Source organism: Magallana gigas, chromosome 2 (genome assembly GCF_963853765.1).
Source record: "Magallana gigas chromosome 2, xbMagGiga1.1, whole genome shotgun sequence".
In the NCBI taxonomy this organism is placed as follows: domain Eukaryota; kingdom Metazoa; phylum Mollusca; class Bivalvia; order Ostreida; family Ostreidae; genus Magallana; species Magallana gigas.
Window position 1 is genome coordinate 38179551 of NC_088854.1, and position 11055 is coordinate 38190605.

The window sequence follows — 11055 nt, forward strand, 5'->3', positions numbered from 1 at the left end:
AAGCAAATATAATCATACATGTATATCCTTTATTGAAATCAAAACAAAGCGAAGAAGTCCAATAACAGTATATATAAAACGTACATGTACATCTATACACGAATAACGGATAACAAACTCTACACAAATCAAAAGAAAAAAAATACTGTCAAGGCCACAAATATGGGCTGCGTTTTACAAAAGTCGTAACTATTTATAGTCTCATGGAGTGCCCCTTGGGTAACAAAATTTATATTGTACCATTAATTTACCCTTATTTCAATTTCTATAATTATTTTTTACAGACATTCAATTCAAATAATGATTAGTTTGTGATTAATAAGCACTCATTAATTTGGTCGTAAGTCGTAAGTTCTTTTGTAAAACACAGCCCTGGATGATTGTCTTTAATTAAAGAAATCATTCTTTGAGTATTATAAGGTGATCAAATACGGTCGGGGTTGATAAAATCCAATAAAGCCCGAAGGGTTTTATGATAAATTTAATTACGCCTGACCGTATTTAATCACCTCGTAATATTCAAAGAAAGAATCCTTATTACTTATTTCTATATAATTTCAGCAAAAGTACGATTAAATATTTTAAAATAGTCATTGATGAAATGTATTGAACCATACATTACACAATCGATTCTTGGTGTTATCACTGGCAAAGACACAGGGAAAAATAAATAATAAAAGGTACATGTACCAGTACTTGGATTATCACGATATCAGTACTTGTAAAATGTTTACTGTCTATAGACCAAAGTGTCCGGTTTCATTTCTCTCAAAACCAGATTTTAGTTTAGTAGATTGATATTATGATTGAGTTAATTTAATTGTCTTGAATGGAATTACCGGTTATAACTTTTAGATTTAATATTTTGAGCTTTTTGAAGTTCATGGGAAATGCTCACAAATTCAATCTGACGACTCGAAATAAAACGGGGATTGTGAACCCGATAAAAATAATGCTAAAAGTAATGTTAAAACATATATACAGTGTATATCTCGACATTCTACATTCCAAGTGAATTAGCACTTAATATGAAATCCTTGGATTGAAATTTTTAAAATTGCGTAATTGCGAAGCACCAGCCGACCACGTATTGCACTCTTAACATCTTTTAAATTCATCCTAAAACATCAGGCAAAACTAAACGAAGCTTTGGACGGTCCTATGGGTGCTTGCTGGTACTGGCCAACAGCCGCCAACACCATCGGGTCCTCTTTGGTTGATAGATGCCTGCAATGCAAAGAAAAGTTATCACGGTTATAAACTAAATAATAGGTTAAGGTTATGCTGATTAAAATTAATGGTCATGCTATATGGTACGTTTCAATGAATGTGGCAACTGCAATGGATAACAACCAAAGTTAGCGTTGAGAGTGGATGAGTGGCGGAAATCAACTTATCAAATATGATTACATCACCGAGTAATCATTTTTGAAAAAAAAAAAAGTTTTTCTGGTGACTTACCATCGGCGAAGAAGACTGGCGGACACAATGAGAGTAGCAGCTGCCGCTAGCGCTCCCAAGGCAGCCCCTGCCGCGATGGCTGCCGTGTTACCTGGAACGAGACACGGGCAAAGTCTCTGGTCAGAAATGGCCACCAAAACATGTGCATACATCAGATTAACTTGTCATTTTATGATGTACTTAACAACAACTTACTTGAAGATCCATTCGGTTGAGACGAGGGTGACTGATCGCCTTAACGAAAAGTGAAAATCATATGTACTTGTATATCCAACTTTCTTTTATCTTGGGGGTTGGGTGGGGGGGGGGGGGTTGGCCAAAGGTACAATTTGATATCAGAAAAGGGCCTTTTATAATTTGTAGATACTTGTCAACAAATATTATTTATAAAGAAGGTTATCTATGTATACAATCCATTATAACAGGGTTTTTTTAAAATACAATGTAGATATTTAAGTACCTGTCTTTTGTATAATTTGAGTTGTTCCTGTTGCTGCAAGTGTTGTGTCGACTCTAGTTGTCTGTATAACAGTTGTCGCGCTGTTTGTTGTGATGCTGGATGTACTGGTTTCTGTTCTCTTTGATGTTGTCTCTGAAGTTGTCGCTGTCGTTGTTGCTGTTGCCAGGTCTGTGTTGCTACTTGTACTTCCTGTTGTTGTTGCTGCTGCTGTTGTACTTTCTTGCGTGGTAGAAGGTGGGGTGGGACAGTCGGCTAGTAACGCAGGGGTCACTGTGCTGTCTGGAATTCCAAGAGCATAGAACTTACTTAATTTTGACAGCAATATTTCTATACATCATTAGATACAACTATTTGGTTGGTTTTGCAACAACTATATGGTTTATTTACTTAATCCTTTTTAACTTTAAATGACAATATTATTTTTTAATTACATATTGTATCTATGCAAATATAAAAGATATATATGTGTAGTACCAAGCTTTGGAACCAATGCTGGAATCAAATTGCAGAGATACACAAATGTATCGATATAGTGAACATAGTAAGAGTCGGGATCACTGGCGATTCCTTTCAGTTCGTCATTTGATTTGGAGACCGTTGACCCGATTCCAATCGCGAATACTTCCGCTCCCAATCCAGCGCGAAGTTCGTCTGCTGCAGTAACTGTTCGTGTAAAGTTATTTGAAAGTCCGTCCGTGAGAATGACCACTGTCCGATTCGCTCCGCTTCTTCCACCTTTTCCAGACGTAAAAGAGTTGTCTTTGACGTAGTCAATTGCGTCATATGTGTATGTTTTGCCAGTGGTTCTTGTGCCCCGTAGATTTTTAATGGCGTTCAGCAGGTCGGCTTTGGTCGTGAAGTCATTGAGATCGAATTCCTCGGTGTGGGAGCTGGAGAAGATGACGATGCTGACCTGCATCTCTGACGTCCCGATCGCCAGGTAGTCTGTGACGTTGTACACAAAGTCCACAGACTCGTCAAAGTCAGCCTCCTTAACACTTCCGGAGCGGTCCATAACATACACTACATCTGAAATAAAAAAAATATTTAAGAATCGATAAATTTTTGTCTATTTTTTGTTTAGTGTAACCTTTATTTAAGAGTGTCTTTGAGTTTCCTACGTGTTATTCAAGGGAATATCAATCTTCACGAGTCATGCCTTCTTTGTTTGCCCACATTAAATTATTTTCATAGGAAATGTAAATCCGCACGAGTCATGCTTTTTTTAAACTTATATATGGTCTTATGAATAGCTTATGTACATTATTAGTCACGGTTGATCATTATTTTTACAAGTCGGCCTTTTGGCACAGAAAAAAAAAGTATTCAAACAACTTCGTGACCACGCGAAGACGTTAATTCAAATGCTAGTAAGTAATCAACACATAGCCATATTCTATGATTTCATTCTAAGCATTGATTGTTTTGTGTAGGTTTTAAAACTGAATGAACGGTCAATTATTTCTTTTGATCTTCCGTTTATTTTACTTAGACATTTTTTTTTAAAGTCTGTAGCGATTTTATTCTCACACCCTTTAAATATACATGTAGTCAAATACACTTAAGACTTGTTTAATTGTTCATTTTTAAAACTCGTGTAGAAGTGAACAAAAAAGATATTAAGTAAAACATGGATGAAGAAATACTGGACCAATGTCGTATTTTGAATTGAGATGTAGAAATAATTATCCTTATGTGTTCTTTTTTGTTCATTAATTTAAAAAAAAAATGGTAAAAAAAGTGTGTGCATCGCTTCAAGCAAATGCTCAGTACCCAAAATCGATTTATTTTTGTATGCACAGATTATAAACGATCCTTTCATTGTGCACGATGTATAACACTTTATATCCGAATTGATAGCCCTGAAACATGCACTGGCATAATGTAAAGCCTATGACGTTAATGCAGCTCTTATCAAACTTGAATTATGTTAGGTTTGGTGGGACCCTCACATGAGTTGAAAAAGGACGCAAGTCATATACTAATAGTCGATGGATAACAAAATAAATTAAGTGATCGTTTAACAAAATCTGTAGCGATTTCGTTTCAACCAATTCTTGGTTACAGCAAGATATAAACACATTGATTGCACATTTCAAAACTTGTTATAAAAATTCAAAACAAAAATCGCCCCCCCCCCCCGAAAAAAAAGTTAATCCAAAGCGCAAAAAATCTTGACAATTTCAGTCCGTGGTTAACAACTTTGCGTTGTTAAAAGAGTCTTTTCTCGTGTTTTTTTTTTCATACCGTATTTCCTATTGGAAATATCTATTTTACATTTTTAATTGATGATACAACTTACATATATATATGTATAACTTTTAATAAAAAAAATTAAAAGAAAAATAGCCAATTTATATTCTATATAAACTTTGAAATTAAATACTAAATGAATTTATGACATGGACATTTTACGTTAATCCTCTTCAAGCCTCTCATAAGTATTCTAGAGTTAATTGATTTTATACATTAACAATAAAATAAAGAAAAATAAGAAGGACATGTACAATATTTTAAGACTTGGATAAATTTGGAATCCTGAGTGTAGACTGACCTTTATATACTGCTGAGACACAGACTAGAACAAGACAACCCACGAAAACTGTCCCCTCAAACTTCATTTCACTCGTTAATGGAGGAAATCATGTTACACTTCCGATACTAAAGGAAATTCCGATTGAACCACCGTGACAAAGTAATGAATATATATATATACTCCATCTATTGAAAGCACAATGGTCAATTTCACAAAGCGTCAAAATAAACTTTTATTTGGTCGACCTATTGGGACATTTAAAGAACTTTGACCATTCCTTGCAATAGTTATAAAGTATAAACCGATTACAGAGGCGTTGTCTGTTAACCCTTGTATGTCTCTTCAAATGGGTCAACTTTAAGCTTAAAAAACGATTTTTTTTTCAATTAAAAGCAAAGAAAATGAAAATAATAACAAAAATTTATTTTGTATACAATAGCGCACAGTATTACAAAAAACGTTTGATTTGAGCTAAAAATTTAAACAAAAACATAATCAAAACATAATCATTGGAATTCTGTTAGTGTCTATGGACTGATGAACACATTTACTCGTCTTCATGCGTTACGTACGTCATTCGTCAATGTAGTGCTAGGATATTCGGGATATTTAGGATATTTTTGTAAAAAATACAAAGTACACTGATTCTTGTATTATAAAGAAACAAGAATAGAATTCCTTGGTCCCCCGCCGGTCAAGCTGTCTAGTATCGAGTCCATCGACCAAGGCTGATTTAGGAACTTGACCAAGGTATTAGTGGTATAAACATTTAGTATAAATTTAATGAAAATCCGTCAAAACTTGTAGGCATGAGAGCGCTTACAAGGCCAATTTTCGGATAAACTGGAGTCATTATTGTGGTCAAAGTCCCATAACTCCAACAAAAAGGATCGACCAATGCTGATTTTCGAACTTAACCAAAGTATTAGTGGTATGAACATTTGGTATAAATCTAATGGAAATCCGTCAAAATTTGTAGGCATGAGAGCGCTTATAAGGCCAATTTTTGGATAAAACGGAGTCATTATTGTGGTCAAAGTCCCATAACTCCAGCAAAAAGTATCGACCAATGCTGATTTTCGAACTTGACCAAAGTATTAGTGGTATAAACATTTGGTATAAATTTAATGAAAATCTGTCAAAATTTGTAGGCATGAGAGCGCTTACAAGGTCAATTTTTGGATAAAACGGAGTCATTATTGCGGTCAAAGTCCCATAACTCCAACAAAAAGGATCGACCATTGCTGATTTTCGATCTTGATCAATGTAATAGTGGTATAAACATCGGTATACATTTAATGAAAATCCGTCAAAATTTGTAGGCATGAGAGCGCTTACAAGGTCAATTTTTGGATAAAACAGAGTCATTATTGCGGTCAAAGTCTCATAACTCCAACAAAAAGTATCGACCAATGCTGATTTTCGAACTTGACCAAAGTAATAATTGTATATACATTTGGTATAAATTTAATGAAAATCCGTCAAAATTTGTAGGCATGAGAGCGCTTACAAGGTCAATTTTTGGATAAAACGGAGTCATTATTGAGTCAAAGTCCCATAACTCCAACAAAAAGTATCGACCAATGCTGATTTTCGAACTTGACCAAGGTAGTAGTGGTATAAACATTTGGTATAAATTTAATGAAAATCCGTCAAAATTTGTAGGCATGAGAGCGCTTACAAGGTCAATTTTTGTATAAAGTCAAAGTCTCATAACTCCAACAAAAAGTATCGACCAATGCTGATTTTCGAACTTGACCAAGGTAATAGTGGTATATACATTTGGTATAAATATAATGAAAATCCGTCAAAATTTGTAGGCATGAGAGCGCTTACAAAAAAGTGTGACGCACGGACACACGGACGCACGGACGCACGGACGGACGCCCGGCATTTCTAAGTCCCCGCACCGCGTTGCGGCGGGGGACAAAAATAGTGTTTCATTTGCATGTACTGGTAAATCTCATATAACTGTATTGAATAAGCACCATTCATGCTTGCAACCCAACCAAATCATGCTGCGCATCCATATATCGAACATCGAACTCTCATACAGTCGTCTGCTCCTCTGTTTCATGTTCATTTATGATATTTCAATCATAGATTTATAGATACATACATGCATGTACATACATTTAACGAAAATTTTATCCCTGCTATGATATCACACAGCATGAGGGACAAAAGTTCCATTTCCAACAAAGATAGGCCGTATCTCTGAACGTTATTTACGTTATTCACGTTCAACGGTGGCGGATCTAGAATCTGTGATACGAGAAAGTTGCCTTTGAGGGACCAATCGGCGCAGATTTATACTGTCGAACAATGGCCAAGATGGACCCTTCTTCTCTACTGGGAGAGGAACGTCTAAAACGCAAACGCAAGCAGTTAAACATCAGAAGATTGAAAGAGAATGTCTATATTTAAACATACTAAAAAAGGTTGCATAATGTATTACCTTTTTCTGATAAAAAATATCAGAAGAATCGCGCCTGCAACAGCAGCGGCTAAAATGGCAACCACTGCACCGGCGATGGTTGCGGTACCTGTAAAAAGTAAGTATACCTCTTTAGACGTGTAGATACTTCTATGGAGAAGTTAAGACAGTATACCGGTTTTAGATATTAACGAAGGTTGTAAGGAGAATTCCAGCAAACAACTAAATCGTATTTAATGTTCTGTGAATTTTATCCTTAAAGGTTCATTTTCAATAAAATGTATTAGAATTAATCAAAATATTTCACATAGATTTTAATATAAGATCAAAATAGTTTTAATGCCAAAATGCAGTCATTTTATATGTTAAAGGCTTTAAAAGTACCAGAACCAGCGGAAGTCTCCGAAGTGGCGGCGGCCGACTCCGCAGGTCCCAGAATAGTAGGCGTTGTTGAAGCGTGTTGCGTGGTCGCTGATGAAGATGCTGTGGATGACGATGTTCTGCTGAGTGATGACGTAGACAACGACAGTGTTGATGGGGTTGCTGTGCTGGCCTGGGACGTTGTAGAAGCTGTAACTCCTGTTGTAGCTTCTGCTGTTGTTGTCATAGAGGTTGAAGTTGAAGCTGTAGCTGCTATTGTTGCTGGCGCTGTAGTTGTAGTCGCTATTGTGGTTTGTACTGCTGCCGTGGTTGTTGCTGATGCTGCGGTTGTTCTTCCAATTGTTGCTGGTGCTGTAGTTGTTCCTGCTATGGTTGTTGGTGTTGTGGTTGCTTGTTCTGTAGTTGATGTTGTTTCTGGTGTTATTGTTGTTATTTCAGTGGGTGCTGTTGACGTTTGAGATGTTGTCGTAGACAGTGGTTCTGTCGTGGCTGATGGGAACGGTGGCAGTGGTTTCAGTGTACAGTTTGTGTACGGACTTAGTGATGTAGAGGGGTCTAAGTAAAAAAAGAAATAGACTTTATAACGCTATCAGAAGTAGTACATTTTGTTGAATGGTACGAATAAATGTCTAATCAAATTTAACGTAGCCAAAGTATTTAGGCTACATGTAATTTAGCATTTTTTGTGATATAGAACCTTTTCATGCGTACAAAGAGTTTAAAGTGTAAATTCTGCGTAATAATTTTACATGGAACATATAAGCACTGCAGATAATTGATTAAGTTGAAATAAATAATAACATAACCTATGAAAATAATACTACATGTATATGTAACCTATGAAAATAATAATAATATAACCTATTTTAGCTACGATGATTGGAACAACACACCAAAGATCATCAAATGTATCCACAAAGTGCGTGAAATTGGCATCCGGGTCATTAGCAACACCTCTCAGTTCTGTGTTTTGTGCATAGACGCCAGGTCCGACACCAAGGGTGAAAATGCTGGCATTGTAGTCGGTTCGAATCTTGTCCGCGACTGCAACAGTGCCCGCAGCATTGTCTGTCGTGACAGTGCTTGACAGCAATATGACCACTCTTTCCGGTTCCGGATCGGTCCGATTGAATGGACTGGTTTTAAAGGAGTTTTCCCACACAAAGTTAAGACCACGTTTAATGTTGCCGTCGCCTGACGTTCCCTTTCCCATAAGGTCATTGATGGCTTGTAAATAATCCGACTTGTCAGTGTGATCCTTCAAGTCGAATATTTCGGTGGGTGGGGTAGAAACCGTCACCAGAGAGGCTAGGGTGTGCGATAGTCCTATATCTAACAATTGTATGACGTCATGAACAAACTGGAGAGACTTGTCATATTCTGTGCTGTTTAGGGATGTGGATTTGTCGACCATGAAGACAACATCTGAAAAAATGTAATTGTTATAATAAATAAAAATAAGATCTAACATGACCCTCCCTACATACACAATACAAATAGCGTAACTCCATTTTCTTTTAAAGGAAGTAAAATGTTTTTGTGTTTCGTGCTTATATACGAATCACTGAAATTCTTTCATTGCTTTCAAATACATGTACGTATACCTATTTTATTGCTAAGTCATTTTAAAATTACCTTGTTCCTCAAATTTGAAGATTTTTTTTCCAATGGTGTAAAAAAATTTCCAAAACTACATGAATATATGATTGTATCGGGAAATTACAATGTTCACACAAAATTTAGTTTTATATTAATAATGTTGCTTTTAATAATTATTTATGAAAATAAAACACGTTTTTGTTAATATTTTAAAATAGATTTTAAAGATTCACATAATCTATGTAACTAATAACGAAGAAATATGAAACTATCATATAAAAAAAATGAAATGGGGTTTATATATTAAATGAAATGTTTCTAACGGCTCTGGTAAGTTTCACTTTGAGTAATCTTGTTTCCATTTGTATCGAATATAAGTAAAGTCCAAGATATTCAATCTAAATTACAGGGACCTTCCTTTTATAATTCATCATTTATAAATGTAAATTGTTTAATTTGGATATCATTCATAATTTGATTTATTTAAAAAAATTTAAGAAGTAAAAAACGAAAAAAAATTATTTTCAAGGAAGTACACACTTTTGTGACTACTATACCTTTGTATACACATAGAACAGGTGATATTCCCAAAAGAATCAATAAAAGCCTCCACAGATACATCCCAGGGGTACAGGAAAAAACTAATGGTCCACGTTTATATGTATGACATAATGTATAATCAATTAATTAATTAATATCACATGTCGATGATTCTTCAACCACACCCTTCCTGATGATTAGGCAAAGTTATTGAGTTTAAATTTTTATTTGAAGTTATTGCAGACAGTGCCAACTTGAAATTCCCCCACTGCATATTTGGTTTTAACTCCTTTCTATTGTACCTATAGAATACATTTCTGAAAATGTCAACAGGAGCAATTCAAAGAAAAATCATTGAGGAAAGCGGGTCTCTATTCGCGGGCATTATCGAAATAATGAAATTGTGTTTCGCAGACGTGTATGCGTGTAAATATCACCCGGGTCTTAATGACATTCATGTTTGATGCTTTGTGAAGATATCATGATTTTGATATATAAATAAGAAATCAATTGTAATGTAATGGGGAATAGACAGTTTTACTTTTGTAATATAGAAATGAAAAGAAAGTGGACCGAAGTTCGTACATTTTTTATGAATGCATGGGTAAAAACTAGCCATTATACTTCCGTGATGTAAGAAAGAGCTATTATTCATGACGTATTAGTAAAATGAAATTATGAAGAAAATGCAGTTCTCTGAAATTTAATAACATTAAACAGTTTTGTATTTATTTTAGTTGTAAATTATGAAATCTTACCTGTATATGCAGAAAAAACTAGAATGGGATAGAGAGAAAAGACAACAAATCCAAAACACATTGTTATAGTTTAACAAAGTAAAAGAATTTTAACTTTTTCAACAGACAGTCGAAATAAAATTTGGGCAGTAACTTGGAATGGCGCTAGAAAATTTCAATTTGTTTAATGCATAATGGATCTGTTTTGTTGTCTTGTTTGTATAGACAGTAAAATAAAAGGGATTTAAAAGAAATGTGTGAAAATGAAACAAGTTTAGTTAGCGACGTCTCTGACACAGCATAAAGAATAACCATTTAACCTTTTAAGAGTTTTTGAGAATTTAAATTTCAGTTCTCTTTTGTGTTTTTCTCCGAGATCGAAATATAAAGTTTGAAATGTGTGCAATAAAAGTAAAAGCTCTTTTTCTATACACTTACAGTACCAAAGATTGTCCATTTTCTAGAACAGTGACGTGGTGTGTATCATGTGATACATTTGTATCGTGACGTTTCACGAGATTGCTGTGTTGGTCAAGTATATATATACTATCGTATGATGTATAGAAATATAAAAAATATACATCAGTCTTTATACATCAACCAAACAACTGTTATGTAATAATATTAAGTCATGTATAAATTAATAAATATTTATTGTCATTTTCATTCGATAGATTAAGCATAAAAGTTTAATACAGATACCGTTAAAATTATTGAAATTACCGTTGACGGAATTATTGAATTAAAGAAAGAAAACGACAAATCCTCTACAACTGATTTAGTTACCCTCCGCAACACGCGTCTTAAAAGGAACAAATTAACAGTAAAAATGTAGATTTGATGGAATCGCATAATAACAGCAATAACAACAAACAACGAAAACAACATCAAAATAAGATAATTA

General features: G+C 34.6%; 2 protein-coding genes and 1 long non-coding RNA gene across 4 annotated transcripts; all 3 read right to left on the minus strand.

Annotated features, from left to right (window-relative positions):
• Positions 1–197: 197 nt before the first annotated feature.
• On the minus strand, positions 198–1719 carry LOC136272986 (uncharacterized). Its single transcript, XR_010711100.1, has 3 exons — positions 1657–1719; positions 1462–1552; positions 198–1227 (listed from the first exon to the last, which is right to left on the minus strand). It is a non-coding gene; the product is annotated as an uncharacterized lncRNA (long non-coding RNA).
• Positions 1720–1913: 194 nt separating this feature from the next.
• LOC105330642 (cartilage matrix protein) lies at positions 1914–4703 on the minus strand. The gene is made up of 3 exons (XM_066071710.1): positions 4476–4703; positions 2396–2950; positions 1914–2200 (listed from the first exon to the last, which is right to left on the minus strand). The coding sequence occupies exons 1-3, from the start codon at positions 4540–4542 to the stop codon at positions 1914–1916; spliced, it is 909 nt and encodes a 302-aa protein (XP_065927782.1). The 5' UTR covers positions 4543–4703.
• Positions 4704–6391: 1688 nt separating this feature from the next.
• On the minus strand, positions 6392–10323 carry LOC105330624 (uncharacterized). Of its 2 annotated transcripts, none has more exons than XM_066076437.1 (5): positions 10173–10323; positions 8137–8700; positions 7279–7830; positions 6916–7003; positions 6392–6824 (listed from the first exon to the last, which is right to left on the minus strand). In XM_066076437.1, the coding sequence occupies exons 1-5, from the start codon at positions 10231–10233 to the stop codon at positions 6716–6718; spliced, it is 1374 nt and encodes a 457-aa protein (XP_065932509.1). In that variant the 5' UTR covers positions 10234–10323; the 3' UTR covers positions 6392–6715. The 2 variants fall into 2 exon arrangements, with proteins under 2 accessions (XP_065932509.1, XP_034300069.2); XM_034444178.2 differs by lacking the exon at positions 10173–10323 and adding an exon at positions 9432–9710.
• Between the last annotated feature and the right edge of the window lie 732 nt (positions 10324–11055).

Coding starts and splice junctions, on each gene's coding strand:
- LOC105330642 (XM_066071710.1), bottom strand. CDS start 4,542: ATGAAGTTTGAGGGGACAGTTTTCGTGGGTTGTCTTGTTCTAGTCTGT. Junction 2,951..4,475: donor TGTCTCAGCAGTATATAAAG/GTCAGTCTACAC, acceptor TTTTTATTTCAG/ATGTAGTGTATGTTATGGAC. Junction 2,201..2,395: donor AGCATTGGTTCCAAAGCTTG/GTACTACACATA, acceptor TTGGAATTCCAG/ACAGCACAGTGACCCCTGCG.
- LOC105330624 (XM_034444178.2), bottom strand. CDS start 9,495: ATGTATCTGTGGAGGCTTTTATTGATTCTTTTGGGAATATCACCTGTT. Junction 7,004..7,278: donor GGAGACTTCCGCTGGTTCTG/GTACTTTTAAAG, acceptor TACTTTTTACAG/GTACCGCAACCATCGCCGGT. Junction 6,825..6,915: donor ATATTTTTTATCAGAAAAAG/GTAATACATTAT, acceptor TTTGCGTTTTAG/ACGTTCCTCTCCCAGTAGAG.